General features: G+C 37.4%; 1 protein-coding gene across 1 annotated transcript; it reads right to left on the bottom strand.

Annotated features, from left to right (window-relative positions):
* Positions 1–1,625: 1,625 nt before the first annotated feature.
* Positions 1,626–10,991, bottom strand: tbxas1 (thromboxane A synthase 1 (platelet)). The gene is made up of 14 exons (XM_044125027.1): positions 10,941–10,991; positions 9,181–9,311; positions 8,809–8,902; positions 8,462–8,514; positions 7,849–7,945; positions 7,628–7,744; positions 6,827–6,915; positions 6,597–6,745; positions 6,382–6,512; positions 5,506–5,838; positions 4,918–5,006; positions 4,650–4,787; positions 3,606–3,768; positions 1,626–2,778 (listed from the first exon to the last, which is right to left on the bottom strand). Exons 2-14 carry the CDS (start codon positions 9,279–9,281, stop codon positions 2,635–2,637), a joined length of 1,698 nt encoding a protein of 565 aa, XP_043980962.1. The 5' UTR covers positions 9,282–9,311; positions 10,941–10,991; the 3' UTR covers positions 1,626–2,634.
* Between the last annotated feature and the right edge of the window lie 7,502 nt (positions 10,992–18,493).

Below are 18,493 nucleotides of genomic sequence, written 5' to 3'. Positions count from 1 at the left end.
TCGAGAGAGAGGAGAGTGGACTGCAGAGGAAAACACGAGATATCAATAAAAGCAGACAAAGCATCTTAATCAGAGAGACAAAGCAGCGATCAATCATGGGGGAGTTGATGCAGCCGAGAGGCCCTGACCTGAGCTGCACTGCAGAAGGAGCAGCTCTGCTCCTCCGAGACAATCCTCCTTCGCTTTTATCCCCTCTTCCTCTCATCCCTTCCTGCACTGGATCACCCTCTTTCCATTTTGATTACTGTCTGTAGCTCCATCTCTCTGCCCTTCCCTCCCTCTCCTTTCTTCCTATATCTCTGTCTGCTACCCACCATCTGTCATCCGTTGTCTTCCTCCACCCCCCTCCACTCATTTTCACCCCCTCAATCCAATTTGAGGAGCTTTATTGGCATCATAAGATGAATTTTACCGTCTCTTTCTGGAACATTTGTCTTCCCATTACTAATGCTCCCCTTTAATGCTTCTGGCAGAACTTGTGTGCAGCTTTCTGCACAGGCTGTACCGGTCCTGGTCAGCCTGCAGCCACTCTGATGCCGACTAACACATCGATACTGAGGTCAAGCACATGTATCTTTTATCAGCTGGTTCATAAAACAGGCAGTGTGAATCAAAATGTGAGTCTTCCCAGCGCAGAGGGAACCAGAAGAGAAACAGGGCGGCTTGTAAAAAAGTTGCCTTACAGTTTGGAGTCGGACTCGGTGGGATGTTAATGCTCACAGTGACACCATGTGGAGAAAACCAGGCAGCAGATCCAAGCTGCCATGTGAGAGGAAGATCTAATAAACATCCATCCATCCATCCATCTTCTTTACACCCTTCTTCCCTAATGGGGTCGGGAGGGTTGCTGGTGTCTATCTCCAGCTGCGTCCCGGGCGAGAGGCGGGGTTCACCCTGGACAGGTCGCCAGTCTGTCGCAGGGCGATTGAGAAACAGCAGGAGTAAATTTCATCCAAAATAAATACAATGAAAAATGAAAAATTGCAAGAAAAAAAAACTCTGAAATTTTAAGATTAAGCTAAATTTTCTCGGAAAAAACGAACTTTCAGAGTCGTAAAGTAAATTCTTTAGCAAAAATGTATTTTTTTTTCCCTTCTGGTTCCAACATCCTCTAGCAGGTGAAAAAGGGGCTTTAAATCTTTATTTGCAAGACTTTTCAAAAGTATTCATTCCCCTTGAACATCAAGTTTATGACCACAAACATTTTGATTAATTGGTTGATTGATTTATGTAGCGCTCAGCAACAACCGGGGTGATCGAAGCCTCTCCAGTAAAAATCACAAGAAAACGAAAAATCCGCAGTAGAAATAGGAAACAATGTCAAGGTATTAAAAGCCTGCCTGAAGAAATTCATGTTAAACTCAGTGTTCCAGGTAGACTCGGTTCATTTGGGAACCAAATTGCAAAATTTGTTACATTTTCAGCTGCTGCAGTTCTGTGATAATCTGGCGCCATCTGGTGGTAAAGTCTAAAATAAGTTCACAAATAGAAACAATTTTTACAGAAGCTCATTACTCTTTACTCATGAGCATTGTCAGTAAACTCTGAATTAATGTCTTGCTTTAATAAGAGTAAAAAATAAATTGAGGACAAGCACAGGTATCACAGAAATAACAAAACACCATCAGGTAAATCATCTTTTTATTTATAAAGTGATGCAAATACTGCAAGGAGTAATTTCTTTCCAGTAAATCTTGTTGTTTACCAAGAACATTTTAATGAATCAAAAGTAAATCCCTCCTATTGTGCAAATGTTTTCCTTTTAAGATGATAAACTTCACATAGAGGTCACCAAAGGTTTCAATTCCAACATTTATTTACAAGTAGATCTGAAATATTTCTTACATCAAGAAAAGCTTGTATGTCATCAGTAACTCATCGTTATGATCTGCCATGTTTGAGATCTGCACGTGTTTTTCAGTGAGAGCAGGAAGTGTGTTTGCTAGCAAGCAGAACTTTGTAAATGTACAAAGTTAAGGAAACAGTATAAACATTCTTTCAAAATTTGACAACTTAACATGATTTCTATTTTCACCTTCAAAGTTCATATTTATTTATCCTACACAATTTCTGATCAACAGAAAAAATTCTATGTAAATCTATAATAATATACATATTTTTAAATCACAGTATCTATTAAAAACAAAAATTAAATGCATCAGATGCACATTTTGCAACAAAATACAATAAAGTGCTAAAAAAAAAAACAGAAAAAAACTTTGTTTCATATATTTGCTAATGTTCCTAAAGGTTAAGATCTGATTCTTTTGTGAATTTGTTGTCAGTAACTCAGCAGGTTTCATTGTCTTTTACCTCTTCAGGACCAAGAAACCTTGAAACCATCTATAAAGGCACCTTTAAAAGGACTCCACTTTAATATTTCATGTTATTTAAAATAATTATGGAATTAATACTAGAATTAATTCTAAAGCAGAATCTTTCAATTGTGGATCCATCAGAAGGTTGATTAGATGTGACGAGTTGTTGAACACAGGTTCATTTTACTTACATCAGCTACATCTGAGCCCAGGTTTGCAAACATTCAGTAACCATTGAACTTAAAGTTTTATAAACTGCTGACACAATTGTAAATGTAATAGGTAAAATGTCAGTCTGTTATTATTTGTCACATTTCTACCGTGCAGAAGGATCACAGCTGAGCTTCGAATCATCTGACAGAGAGTCTTTTTGTGCTTCTCCTCTGTTTCTGTGAGTTATTTTCACATAAATGCCATCTTTGGGTCCCAGAGTGCTGGAGGATTTCAGGTCAAGAGGAACCTGAAACACAAACGTGGAGCAAGAAAATTAGTAACTGGCAATTTTTTTCATCAATTTAGAATGTTTATTTAAATTTCATTCAGTCACAAAGTAGTTTTAAACAGAATAATCTGACACCATTCTTACTGTCAGGTCAGTCAAATGAAACTCCTTTAAATGTCACACAAGTGACAACATATAATTTTAGATAAATGTAGTCACTTAAAAAGAAAAAAAGACAACAATTTTATTTCTATTCTTTGGATTTAAAATAAAGAAACATAAAAAAAACTAGGATTGTTTTTCTGTAGGACAGAATATGGCGTATGCAACGGCTAAGCAATAAATCAATTAACTGCATGATAAATTAAAAGCTCAATAATTTCCATTTGCATGATTTGTTTTTTTTTTCTCTTCCAACCAAAATTAACCTTCATTTGTCTCTACTAGCCCTTTTTTGAGGGACAGTTTTGTTTGCAGAAACTTCATAATTTATTTTATTTATTGTTTCTGTTTTATTTATTTAGCATATTTAAAATCTCTTCCAGTTTCAGTGTTAAATGTTCATTAGAATTTAAAGTTTATTGTTTAGCATTCTGTTACTTGAAGATGGTCTCAAAACAACAATATTATTGTTTATTTCAATAACTTGTGGGACAATTTTTGCCCATCAAAACGAGCTACAGTGACAGACCGACTAATGACAAGAAGAACAGATCTGAAAGCAGGTTACTAGCACTTTTAGTGTCATTTCTTGTGGGAATTCAATGCAAATATCACAGGAATATACTGGAAACTTTTGAAAAAAAACATGTTTTTCATTTTCAGTCAAACGTTTTCCCACCCACCTTGGTCTCGGAGCAGGCCTCGACGTTGAACCTGTGGAACAAATGGACCAAAGCCATCCGGATCTCCAGCTGGGCCAGCCTCATCCCCACACAGTTCCGCGGCCCGGCACCGAACGGCAGGTAGACGAAGGGGTGACGACTCGCCTTCGCTTCCGGTGTAAACCTGGAGACGGGGAAGACCAGTTACACTAATTCTACTAATTATAGAACATTTTAGAGAAGCAGAGGTGGAGCCTCCTGCACAACCAACAAGAATGCAGCGACTGGTTTCTGGATGGAAAGTCAACAACAAAATACTGTTGTTTTCCAGCAGCCACTGTGCAGCACATACATAGGAGAAACCAGCTGACCAAACCAGCTGGAGCACTGCTTGTGTTGCTAGGTAACGGGCGAAACTTTGCTTGTGTTGCTAGGTAACGGGTGAAACATTGCTTGTGTTGCTAGGTAACGGGCGAAACATTGCTTGTGTTGCTAGGTAACGGGCGAAACTTTGCTTGTGTTGCTAGGTAACGGGCGAAACTTTGCTTGGGTTGCTAGGTAACGGGCGAAACTTTGCTTGGGTTGCTAGGTAACGGGCGAAACTTTGCTTGTGTTGCTAGGTAATGGGCGAAACTTTGTTTGGGTTGCTAGGTAACGGGCCATGCCTGCGGATTTGTAATGTAACATTCTGAAGACTTTTTAAACGGTTCTTCTTGCAGATACCAATAAATATGTTTTGGCTGTTTTTACAAACAGTCGAGACCCAAATGGAATTTCAAAAATGTGAAACGTGAATTTGAACTAATCCTGTTCAAACCTTAGACAGGTTTCACTTGACAAGAGTCAGATTAAAGTGATGAGAGTTGAGATAATAAATCAAATTAAAATAAATAAAAAAGTCAAATTTTATTTGTGTTGCACATTTCAGCAACAAGGCAGCTCAAAGTGCTTTACATCATAAAAAACAAAAATCAACAACTGATGCATTACAATTTTCCAGTGCCGTCACCTACACATCAAAATGTTGGTTACTTTTGCTTATGAAAACCAGTAACTCTGAGGTACCTTTCGGGGATGAACCGGTCCGGCTCGGTCCAGTGATCCGGGTCGTAGTGCAGGAATCCTGCTGGGATCTCCAGAGTCGCTCCTTTGGGGAGAATCTGGCCGTTCACCACACAGTCATGGTCGACTTCTCGAGCAAACCTTGAAGAGAAAAAAAAGACTTTTAGATTTTATGAATCTGGATCATTTTGCCTTTTTTCCCAACAACGTTCTGTTTTTAAATAAACAACCAAAAGCCTGTAAATATCCGGGAGCATCAGGAACGGATCACCTGAAGCCAGGCGGGTAGAGCCGCAGAGCTTCACACACGACCATGTCCAGGTACTTCAGCTCCTGGACGTTTGAGTAATCCGGCGAATCCTAGAAAACAGATTCATTGAAACCAGAGCAGAAGGAGGAAGTTCTGATCGGACCAGAACCAGGAGTGGTTCTGGGCTGTTTCCATATTATCACACAAAAATTAAGGTTTTTGTGTCGATATTATCACATCACTTTTAAGTTATGTCACTACGGGCAGAGCTGCCGTCATGTTTTACAGCTTCCCTTTGTTTGGACCTTTAATCTTATTGCCAGGCTATAATGTTGTTTTAAATTACTAGAATAAAGTTGTAAAATTCAGAGAATGAAATAGTAATATTATGAGAAGTCCTTCACAAACAATAAAGAATAAATATGAGGAATGTTGAGCATCTTGTGAAGTTTTACTTCACAGACTGAGATGGTCGTGACAATTCTTGATAAGTCTACACTGCAAAAACAAAATATTACCAAGTAATTTGGTTTAGTTTTTAATGCAAATATCTTAGTAAACTTGAAATAAAACAAAACTAATTCCCAAACCGGACCAGGACAGGCTTACATGTCTGGTGAAGAATTCGTCGACCTCGTCCTGAACTCTGCGCTGGCAGTCGGGGTTGATGGCCAGCAGGTAGCAGGTGAAGCCCAGCGTGTTGCTGCTGGTCTCGTATCCCGCCAGGAGGAAGACGAAGGCCTGGCCAACCACCTCGTCCTCCGTCATCATCTTCCTCAGCGGACGCCTGGCGGGCGACTCCTGCTGGTGAGCCGACCCGTTTTCCTGATCCGAGCAGGATGCCAGCTCCTCCGAGGGGTTCGCTGTGTCGAAGTGCTCCAAAGAGACGCTCTCTTTGCCGGTTCGAGCGTCCAGCATCAGCTGGAGGAAATCTCGACGCCGCTGCAGGAAAACAGGCCTCATAATCCTCAGGATATCAGGAAAAGCAGGAGAACAGGAAGCTGTAAAAACGTTAATCACACCACCAGAACTTCTCACATTCAGATTCTCAAACCCCAAATATCACTGGGATTTTAAAAAATTATGAAAGAAAAACTATGTATTGTTTTTCAGATTTTGAAAAGTGTGGAAGGCATTTTATACGGGAGAGAATTGACAAAAAAAAAAAATTATTGGAATTCTGACTTTTTTTCTCTGCTTTCTATATTTTTTTCTCAGAATTCAGATGTTTTTGTGACTCCAAGCGACTAATTTAGCTGCACTAAGAGTCCAAACTCTGCTGAATTTAGGGGTAACAAAGGTATATTTTAGGGGTATTTCTGCTTTTTAAAAGTAAAGAAAATATTTCCTTCTCATTTCCAACAGAAACCTGCACTAATTTATTTCGTCTTCCACAAAAACAAATCCTAAATGTGGCTGATGAGGCAGGAAAACTCCATGAATATTTCCCAAGCCTCCGTTTGTTGCACAGCATGAAACGCCCACCTGACTGGGAGGCTGCTCTTCTCTCTGCTGGATGATCTTCTGAATGATGCTGATGAAGAAGCCGTTCATCTGGTCTCGCCTTTTGTTTGGGATAAATCTGGCAATGGGAGCCATGATGTTGGGAAAAGCAACTGTGGTAAAAAAGGGGAAGATATCCGCCATGAAAATGATGCTACTATAAATAAATTAAAATGTGATAAAGTTATAAAACATACTGAAAAACAACATGAGAGGCCTGAAGAAAGAGAAGGAGAAGAACAGCTGAGCGTGGCGGACAAACGGATCGTCTGGGTTGTTCTGAGAGTCGACCTGAGTGCCAAACGCCACGCTGGCGATAACATCCATAGTAAAACAGCCAAAACACCTGCAGCAGGAAAAAGAACAAATTAATTAAAAATATAAAATAAAATTATTGTTAATGTTCAGTTTTGTTTGCTCTGATTACTTGTGGATGTCAAAGGCTTTCCCTGAGTCAGCATGAACCTTCAGGTTCTTCATCAGAGCATCAGCAGCCGTGTTGATGAGCGGAACCATCTGCAGCAAAAAAATTAAATAAATTTACACAGAACCGGGTCAGAGCAGAACCTGGATGGGAACCAGAAACCACATCCTGGAAGGAGGCTGTTCTGGACCAAACTGTCAGTAAATACTTTGAGGGGATGGAAGTACTTTACAAAAACTGATGAGAAAGAAACGATGTGATGAACCATCAACCTGAGAAAATCCAGATTTCCTCAAATCTAACAGAAAATTTTTAAAATGTTGTTAATAAAAGCAAGTAAAACATAAGAATGTGAATAAAACTTAAATTAAAAGTTAGAAAAAATAAGTTATGGTGCAAATAAATTATGGAAACAAAAAGAAATGAATTTACTCAGGTTAAAATTGCCTGATATTAAAATTAGTTTATTGATCTGAAACATGTCAGTGTGACAAAAAAGCAGAGTGAGAAGAAAAATCAGTCTCTGTATAAAATATATACTGAATTTCATCGCATCTTGTCAAGTTGCAACCACAACTTTAATGTATTTTATTGGGATTTTAAGCAAAACTATGAAATAGAATGTAATCTGAATACAAATACAAGCCGAACTTTTCAGATATGCAACTCTACAAAAAAGGTAAATAAACTACATTCCACACTAAAATATTCACTGTGCATGTAGGTTTATTACTTGACATCCCATTATAAGTGCACTAAAGTTGGTGGCTGCAGTATGAAAGCATTCAGTCATTATTTTCTCACTTCTTTCATCTTGGCAGCACTGAAGGACGGGGTCAAAATACTCCGGACCCTTTTCCACCGTTCGTTCCTCAGCATGAGCAGGCAGTCCGTCATGGGCTTGGTGGCAAATCGAAATTGCTGAACAGAAAAATAAAATAAAAAAATACAGGAGTTATAATAAGTTTATTGAATCATTTCACTTATTTTGAAGTCACACCGCCTGCAGTGACCGAAGTTCTCACCATTCTGTTAGGGAAGTTGTTGAATTCCCTGACCATCACTGATCTGAGCATGTCGGGGTCGGCCACCACCACCACGGGTCGGCGGCCCAAATAATACCTGGACCACAACAACAACATCTCCTCACTGAGGCTCCAGATCAACCAACCCACATGAAAAACTTTAAGTTGCGTTTTAATTCCATGCTCTACAATGGCGTACTAGTATTATTACAAACTACGACATTTTTAGATTAATCTCAGAGACTTTCTAGAAAAACATGAAAATTTGTTGGAAAAGTATATATATATATATATATATATATATATATATATATATATATATATATATATATATATATACATTTTGAATGAATGAAGTCAAAATTTTCTGACCTTTGGGAATTTTCTGAGTTGCAAACTGCAAAAATTTTCAGTTTGGAAACCAAGAAATTTCCATGTTTTTTTTCTAGAAAATTTCTAGAGACTAATCTTAAAAATTTTCAAGCACATTTTTCTGAATGTTTTTTTATGCAGAAACGTAATCCGTTTTTAATCTACAACGGCCCTAATACACCGCCGTAACGCAGTAATGTGAGGGAATTCCAATAAATACGTAGATAAATAAATAATTTACCCACACACTCTGCCATGTTCTTTTATAAGTTCAGTGAGAGGTCTGAAGAAACCCTGGAAGAGATTTTGGAACATCAGAAATATGAAGACATGAGATACCAGCCAGAAGAAACTTTTTTAATAAAATCTAGTTGCTTAGATGGAAATATGGATTTTATTTCAAGTGGCTGGATGGGCGACTCATTTTACAATGTGTAGGTTTGCAATAAACCCAAAGCAGAAATACATTTTTCCTTTATTCATCCTGTGTTTTGTTGTTCTCCCAACATCCCTCAATATTATCACCCATCTTTCTTAATATTGTGCACCCTAAAAAATGTTTATATTTTTTATAGCAGGTTATCTTACCTCACGGAAATAGAATATGTTGCCAAAAAAAGGCACTGGTTTGGGATGTTTGATTCCACACCGAGCGAGGACTGAGAACGGATAGACTGAATACCTGCACAAGATGAGAGGAAGATATTTTTAATCAAAGCAGAAATTGAAGTACAATAAAAACTTCCAGTATAACATCATATTTCTATTCAATTACAATTATTTATACTTGCATTCACATGAAAGGGAAAATAAACAAACACTGCATGCCATTATTTATTGAACTAATATCAAATCAAAATTAAGTTCACACAAAACATCCAAGATAGAAAGAAAAGGTCTGAGAATTTAAGAAAGGATGTACTTTCTTTTTACTGTGACGTTAAACTAGAACTTCCTTACCAGTAAAGGAGACACAGAAAAACGAGGAACAGTCCAACTGTCACTGACATTCTGCTGGCCTCCATGTTGAAGACATTCAGGAGGTCACCAGCAGCCTCCATGGTGGAAAAACTCTGATCTCTACCTGCAACCTGAAACAAGAAGAAGTTTAATAAGTTTATTATGTTCAATCTAAAGATAATCTGATGAGAACATTTCTGATTAAATTCAAACATCCAAACAATTAAGTCTCAATAAATTGAGTCTGTTACAGTGTAAAGATAAATTTCACTATAAGAAATGTTCCATGTATTTCTATTAATTACAAAGATTATGTCTTACAGCTGTCATAAAACCAAAGTTTAGTCTCTCATATTTAGATTATTACATCAAAAAGAAAGGTCTGAGAATGTTGAAGTTCTTTACTAAAGGAGTTAACTTTTTAAAAAGAACTTTATCAAACCATAATGGAAGGTTTAGTGGAAGGAAAAAGGTGCAGAAGCAAGAGTGATAGCCACAGCCTCGATAATCTCTATTCAAAAAATAAAATCACATGCAGAATAAAACACATGCAGAATAAAACACGTGCAGACGTGTCCAGGACATGGGCTCAACTGTTGGATTCCTTCTGTTCAGCCACCCCAGAACCAAATATTCCAGTTTTCTTAAAAATAAATTACTATAACCTTATACAGCTATAAAACTATAAGTTTAGTCTCTCATATTTAGATTATTACATCAAACCAATAAAACGTATAAGCAGAAATGTTCTGTTTTGGCTGAGACAATCATGAGGAAGACTGTTGAAGTTCTTTACTAAAGGAGTTAACTTTTTAAAAAGAACTTTATCAAACCATAATGGAAGGTTTAGTGGAAGGAAAAAGGTGCAGAAGCAAGAGTGATAGCCACAGCCTCGATAATCTCTATTCAAAAAATAAAATCACATGCAGAATAAAACACATGCAGAATAAAACACATGCAGACGTGTCCAGGACATGGGCTCAACTGTTGGATTCCTTCTGTTCAGCCACCCCAGAACCAAATATTCCAGTTTTCTTAAAAAATAAATTATTTGTACACCAGAATCCTTAAAACACTTGAAATACATCATTGTTTGTGTTCAGTTTTTTTTTTATGGTTTACAAACAGGCGAATGGTCATGTAGTACCCATTGTGAAACAGAAGAGCCTGGTGCTGCTAGAACTACAGCATCACGACACTTTGACCTAAAACCTTTGAAACAGAAAAACTCGTTACACAAGACACGTGACGGAAACGTACAATGCCGTCTATTGCCCTGTGTGACTGTGTCAGCAGCATTTTTACAATATTTTTGTAGTTGAAGTGGCCTTTATTCATTAATAGTTCAACGAGAAGCAGGCCAGTAGACAGACCGGAGCCGGGAATCGAACCCGAGACAGTTGCGCTGAGGATCGTAGCCTCTGAATTTGATGCACTTACTATAAAACTGAGCTACCTAGTGCTCTACACACCTGAATGTTAATGTAAGATGCAAATATAAAGACGTAGTACACCTTTAAATATAATATGAAAACTATAAACTTTAGCTCTTATATTTGACCATTGTGCAATGGAAACACGTATGACAATAAACAGTGACACTAAAACAATTTATCGATTAAGCACTCATTTAAGCTGATGAGCTTAAATGTCGTCTATACGTCGTCTTTATAAATAACTGTAGCAAGTTCTCCTTACTTTAAAACCTTTGTGACATTTTAATATGTTAAAAGTGAATATTTAAAATTCCCGACACTCACCGGTTTCTGTCCTCTGATCTCAGTGTAAATATTACCAAACTGCAACGCTCTTCTTTTTAACCATAACCTCGTAACGCAAAAGGAAGCACTGATGTTCACCGCCACCTTCTGTACCGGAGTGGTATGACATGGAGTTCCAAGCTAAAAGCCATTAACGGGCTCCTTCCTCATATCTTTTGCAACAATTTATTATTACATTCATTTAAAACATAAAATAAAAACCGAATAGAGTAAATACATTAACCACAAGGTGTTATGAGGCAGTTTGTCTGTTTTTTGTTTGAATTTTTATCCCCCAGCTTGCATCAATTTGCCCGTGGCTCTCTAACCCTCAACTGTGAATTTTCATAGCTTTGGCCAATATGCTTAAGAACTGACCAATGTTGTAAATTAAAAGTTAATTTTAAAATGCCAGCTATTGCAGTTTTACCTTGGTGTTTTCACCTAAAGATGAAACATAAACAAAATATTCTTATTATGAAGCTTTTTATGAAGCTATTTATCAGTAGGTTGCAAACTATGGGCTTTTTGATGTCATTTTTGACAAAAATTGTATGGAATCTAAAACTATAGTTCTTCAATTTAAAAATCTAAACTTTCCATAGCAAGTAAATAGCTTTTGTTTCAAAGAGTTGTGCTGCTTTTATTATTATTATTATTATTACAAAAATACCTTTGTAAGGGTTCACTGTTTTATGACATTATAATTCTGCATCTTGGTGACATAATGATTATTTATCTTCAGAATAATAAACTGATTGTTTCACCACATCTGTTACATCTTTGATCTATTGTTACTTTTATAATTGGTATTATACCAACAGTCAGAAGTGGAGTTCAAAGAGATTTTCTGTATTAATTAGCTGCTCCAACATGGGAGCAATAAAGCAGTGGGGGAAAAAAAACACGCGTGACCTCCACTATGCAAATAACAGGAGGATCTGTCATCTGCCAAATGCAGTTCTTCAGCTTGTCTGCAGAGGGCGCTCTCACTCCATTTTGTTTCATGACTCGATCTCTACAAAAACAGAAATCAAAGATAACAGCAAAACTTCATGTAAAAATAAACATTTTTCTGAGTGGATGGACCCCAGCTATTTCCCACTTTGGATGGCCACACAGATAAAGATGCTATGGGTTATAAAAAGTTGTGTTAGTTCCCTTTGTATGTCTCTCTCTCTTAACAGAAGACACTGGATTTGTGCACTTCACTTTCATGTGAGCCCATGAGGATCTTTCTAAGAAATGTCAATTGCTGAAATGGATTTAAATGTTTGCTGAGCCCTTTTTTCTCTCTTTTCTGTTGCACTATGTAAGTGCATGTATAAATATACATATCCATATATGTTGGTTTCATAATATTCTTAAATAAAGAATGCTAAAAAAAATAAATAAACAGAAATCAATGTTGTTAGTTTCAATCCATTTTAGAGCAGAGATCTTTAAAAAAAATTTCAATCACAACTATTTTATTTTTTGAAAGAAGTTAAAATACTTCCAGGAATTTTACCAAATGTTTTGATAGATTTCAAATTCCTGTTATTGTCTGCTGGTGAATTAATTTCTGTCTGCATGGAAAAACATGAAGCAATTCAACTTAAGCTTGAAAAACAAAAACAAAACAACTTTTACATTTGCAATATTTAAAACAAATAACAATGTGAATATATATGGGCTGCTCTCACATCAGTCACAGAATGGACTAAAACAGAACAAAAATAATGACAATGTATTGAATGGATGTGTGGCTACTTGTAGGCATGAGTAATATTGAGACAGGCATGTTTTTGTTTGCATATTGATCGGTGCTACTGATTCTGCAAGCAAAGTATTCACAGCCATCCATCAGGTGATGTGCAAAAGGCCAAAATACATTTGATTTGTGCAGCAAATCAGTGGCAGGATCACAAAGAACTAAGAAGACTCAGGAATAACTTCCAGCAAGAATTTTAAGTTGAGATAAATCGTTTAAATTTGAAAGGATTTACTCCCAATGACAGATTTGCTGCCCTTCGTTAATTCGCCATAATCGTTTTGAAAAGAACAGAGTATTTCCAGCAGATTTTATGTCCAAAGCTAACACTTCCTGTTAACTCTTACAGCTGGCTTTGTTTTTGAAAGCTCACCACTGTGTAGGGTGTCAACGTCTCCAATTTTGGATATTTATGGCGGAAATGTTTAGTGAAATAGGCTTTTAAATTCCTCTGTAATGTTCTGGTTTTCTGAGTCTCCAAACTCCAGACCTACAGGATTTATAATCATGTAAATCTTCACTTTAAAAACTGAAACACACATTGATTCTAGCTTGTGCACTTTGGGTAAACATTGAATGTAACATCATCTCTTTTTGACATTCTCAGCTGCATTGTGACTTTCTGATTTTTATTTATAGTTTTATTGATCTGAGATATGGAGATAAAGGGAAAATGTAAAAACGAGGATAAAAGTAATTCTGTTCAGAGTAAAACAGAAAAATAGAACAAAAAAGTATCTTACTCCAGTGGCATTGTTATGATTTGAGGGATTCATTTACTGCTCAGTGCATGTATGTTTAGAAAAGTCCACTCATTCAGCACTGCCTCTTGTGCACATACGTGATGCGCAGTGCAGTTCGTCTTGCAGGAAGAGTGGCAGATCCTCAGGGCAAATAAGGACATTTAAATTCACATGACACAGCGTCCTAATTATGCTCACGTAGTGACAGTTACTTATCCAAATCCTTTGAGGTGTCAAACAAAACTGAGCCAGAGTGCTCCTATGTGTGCTCATTAAACATGTTCTTAATCAGTCAAAATCTTTCTGCTTAAAGCTGGCAGTTCATGTACAAACATGCAGGACTTGGTATTTTGTTTCTTATAATGATAAATGAATCCACACAATGGTTGCATAACACTTGGGCTCCTGTGAACCTTCAGTCAAAATAATTTGGTATATCTGAGAGATTTCTTTCATTCCAACAAAGCAGGATTCCACAATGTTTCTGGACTGATAAACATGCAGCATCCCCAGCTCAGTATGCAGCCAGGCAGGGATAACAATGGGAGCTGGAGCGGCACTAAGCTATTAATGGAGAGACGAGCCCAAGTCAGAAATAAGGAGGTTGGGTTTGGTCTGCTGTGAGGACCGCCAGAGGGCACTGGGAGTCTGAAATGAAACCATTTCCCCTCCTCCACCAGCCCACTACCACTCACACCGCCTAAAGCCAAGTTGTCCAACTTTACTGTATGGCTGGATGCAGAGAGGGATATACTATATGGCAGCATACTGGCTGCTTTTTCTTGGAAATTTGAACTTTTTTTAAAACCCTGAGACCATTTTGCATCATTCATAATCTTTCTAAACTCCATCAGGGATCCGTTTGCAGGCCAGACTTTAAGAGGGCAAAACAGCTGAGGGGAAGGTTGTGTCACAAACACAGAAAAGTTCAGCTTTTCCACAATTACAGCCATTGTTGTTGCTGAATGTAAAGAAAAGGAAAAATGGTTGAAACCTGAATAAATAATGCAAATTATTACTTGCATTATATAATAATTCCATGTTTTGCAACATGGAATTATATCTTAAAATTGAGCTGGTTTTTAGTTTTCCAATCATCTATTGGCAAGAAAAAGGAGGTGATTATTTCTTTCTTTTTGCCAAAATAACTTTAGGCAAAAAATGACTTATGCCATCATTTAACATGGGCAACAATATCGTCGTTTTCAGCCAAAAAAGAATCAAATGTTGAGTTACATGTCCAACATGAAACGTTGGACATAACTGTGTTCCTTTAGCATGCTGATCGCTCATCTTCATTAAAAAATTACTGAATTAGGGGTGGACTTATATGTTGGTCAGCTGATACTTAAGCAAAGGTCTAAAAATTAGCCTTGTCTTCTTACTTGAGATATGAGAGGAAAACCACCCGGCAGCTCATGTCTGCATGTTTGCAGTTATAATCACTCCACTGTTGCCAACTCAGCAACTTTCTTGCTATATTTAGCAACATTTCAGACAAGAAAAATTTATTCTGGACAAAATCAGAGTCTGCAGGTCAGATTTTTAGAAAGATTTGTGGGTCGTGCTGTGGTGGCCCACATTTGGAGGCCTTTAGACCTCCACGCGGCCGTCGCGGGTTCGATTCCCGGACCTGGCTGACATTTGCCACATGTCTTCCCTCCTCTCCATCCCCCTTCCTGTCAGCCTGCTGTCATATAAGGGACACTAGAGCCCACAAAAAGACCCCCGGTAGGGGAAAAAAAAAGATTTGTGATCGGCAATTGGCCAGAAAATTGCTATCAGTGCACAACTAGTTTGAATGTTTCTGCCAAGTTGAGTAAATTAACTTAAATTTATTTTGTCAAACAGAAACATGCGGAACTGTAGAAACCTATCCTCATAACTCTTTAAAATAAACATCAGTCAGCTGCAGCATAGAGTCAAAATTTCAGGGATTTCCTAAAACATGCACTTCAAGTGATCCAGATCTTTAATTACTAATTATCTTCAATCTTTCTCTTTAATTCAACAATCTCTAATGTTTACTGATGAAATCTGCTGTCCTTATGTCCATGTTGTCTCAAATCTATTTGTAAAAAGATTCAGTTCAGTCTCAACAAAAACAACCAATTACTCCTCACATAATGCCGGCCCTTCTTTTCACGGCCGACTTGTCTTTGTGTTTGGACTCTGGGCTCCATTGTGCCGCCTCCCGTCCCTATCACTGACCGCCTGGCTTCCTGGCCCCGGCTGCTGTCACTGTAAGCCTCATCCTGGCTGATTTACATCATATTAGTCCTGATCTGAATGAGGCCTGCTGAGAGAAGAGACAGTCAGACAATGGGCCGACACGGCGCAGAGGAAAGGGAGTCCTGAGGAACTCTGGATCACAGACATCACAGATCATCATTTTGCTTTCCTCCGTCAAACAAAAAGATGCACGCTTGATTTCATTTGCAGAAAACAATGGAGAGATTTTGTGGTCAACTGCAAAAAGCACATAAAATGAAATTCCTGCCTGTTTCAAACTTACTTTGTTGCAATTTTAGCAGAGAAAAAAAGATAACTTAAAGCTAACATAATCAAATAGACCAAAATATCCAGTTGATTCTGTTGTATTATGTGTTGGTCTATGTAAAAATGTAAATTTTAACACATTTATTAGAAGAACACAGAAATGGATCTTGAATTGTGAAAATGTGATTTGACTTTATTATCATCAAAAGCTTCGTCAAACTTCCTTTAGTTCTGAGAAATTTTATGTTTAACTGAAAAAAACCACATTAAATGAAGATCCTGCTGGTTTCAAACTGATTTTTGTCACAACTTTAGAAGAAAAAAGGAAATAACTTAAAAATTAAATGATAATATGGGCCAGAAAAAATCAGTTTATTCCTTTGCAATATGTGTTGGATTTTTTATGTGAATTTTAAGATATTTATTAAAACAAAACAGAAATAGATCTCGAATGATCATATTTGTTCTGCTCACGTTTGACTCATCATCATCAAAAGCTCTGTCAAACTTCCTGTTGTTCGGAGGTTCATCCAATGATCAAACACTTTGCAGAATTGGTGACCTTCAAGCCCCAATTAAGACAAAAATCAGGACAAAGTCAACCCTCTGTTTTTTCATGAATAATTATTCCAGTGTCCAACTTGTTAATTGGTCTGAAAAACTGTGTGATGAGTATGTGTGTGTCTGAGTGACTGTGTTATTATCCGACAGGAGAGGGGAGAAGAGAGCTGCACTCTGCAAATTATTTGTTCAAGTTCACTACCCGGGTCGCCTCGAGCACCACGGCGATGCAAAGCAACAAAGATTATGATTTGAATGACAAAAACACAAAGCCACCTGTCTGCAGAACAGCACAAATGGAAGCACATTTGCCTATCAGGACAAACACCACAGAAAGGGAAGGGAAAACAAAGAACAAACAATTTAATTTGCAAAAAAAAAAGTAGCAAGGCTTCCAATGAATCCTGTTTGTGTTTTTCCTTAAAGCAGCATAGTACCAATCAGACATTTTGATCTATTTAAATTAATATACAAATAAACTGTTGAAGTTTATTTACTGCATTTCCTAGGATTATTCAAAGAAAAAGAGAAAGTAACATCTGGAGGATGCTACGCTCAAGTTGTGCTTTGTGAAAGGATTTTATGTGATAAACTAAATCAAATTATTGAATTATCTAACTGATTGTAATGTGGACCTCCATTCTTCTGGACAGACAGGAAAGCTGCTCTGAGTTGATGTGAAGATGAACTGATCTAAACCGATCTATCACAGGAATGATAAAAAACTAAAATACACAAACACAAAAAAGGAGTGTAACAGAAATGTTTATTCTAGATAAGAGAAGGATAAAAACTGGATGCTGCTTCTCCATGTTTGGTTCTGGTTCTGGATGCAGAGCAGAACCAGAACCATAAGACCTGGGAAAACTGGGAGGCAGATACAACAGCAGATCTTTAATGTATTGTAGTGTTTAGCCGTTCAGTAATTTAAAAACTAACAGAAATATTTCCAAGTCTGTCCTCTGAGCTACATGGAGCCAGTGGAAGTTTCAGCAATCAGAGCAACTAAAGATAAACACATGGATGAGTTTCTCTAGGTCTTGATGGGACGTTACTCTATTAATCCTGGAGACGTTTTTCAGGTGATAGAAGGCCGACTTTGTAATTGTCTTTATGTGACTCCGAAAGTTCAGCCCAGAGTCCAAGAATGTGACAAAGTATGTATGTAAGCATCTCAACATTTCTGAGTTTTTTCTAGGAAATTTTAGATTTTTGGAGCGCAGAAATGTCTTTGTTTCTTCTACAGCCTTTCTGAGAATATTTGTAATTGAAAGAAAAAAGATTTAATTATCTATTGATTAGAAACATGCAACATTGTACATAGAAGGATATGTACAATGTTGTACATTGTTCTCATCCACAGCTGAGCTTCTCCACGTCCAGGACAGACGCAGTGAAGGAACAAGGAGCGCTTTTATTTTTAAATTCCCTCTGAGCGTATTAATGGACAAAAAAAGGAGTAAATTTCTGACAGAATCTAAAAGATTTTGAGATTAATCTCAAAAAATTTCTAGAAAAAACAAGGAAATTTCTGAGCTCCAAAGGGGGAAAAAATGGCTGGAAAAAATGAGCAAATTTTCAACTTTTGGACATTTTCCGAGTTTCCAAAGGTGAAAATTTCTGATTTTAGAAACTCAGAGAATAATCTCAAATTGTCTGAGTTTTTTGGCTGAAATTTACTCCTCCATTTTGTTTCTATCAACAGTGACCCTCGCACACCATTGTAGAAACACAACGTTGGAGATGAGGGGTCATGCACCTGTTTTGCCTCACCTGATATTTGCACTTGATGACAGGAAGGACATCAGTGTTTATTCTGCTTTCTGTATTCAGTAAGTGTGTGCATGTGTTTGCCTGCGTGTGGGTTTTATCTTCCCTCGGGTTCGAGGGAGAAAAGAGGGCTTATCTAACCATGTGAGCCTCGTGACAGCTGTTGATATTCAGAACATCATTCAGAAATCCACAGCTGAGCTTCTCCACGTCCAAGACAGACACAG

Source organism: Gambusia affinis, linkage group LG08, assembly GCF_019740435.1.
Source record: "Gambusia affinis linkage group LG08, SWU_Gaff_1.0, whole genome shotgun sequence".
NCBI lineage: Eukaryota > Metazoa > Chordata > Actinopteri > Cyprinodontiformes > Poeciliidae > Gambusia > Gambusia affinis.
Note: the sequence above shows the minus strand (reverse complement) of the source record. Positions and strands in the feature narration are given on the sequence as shown.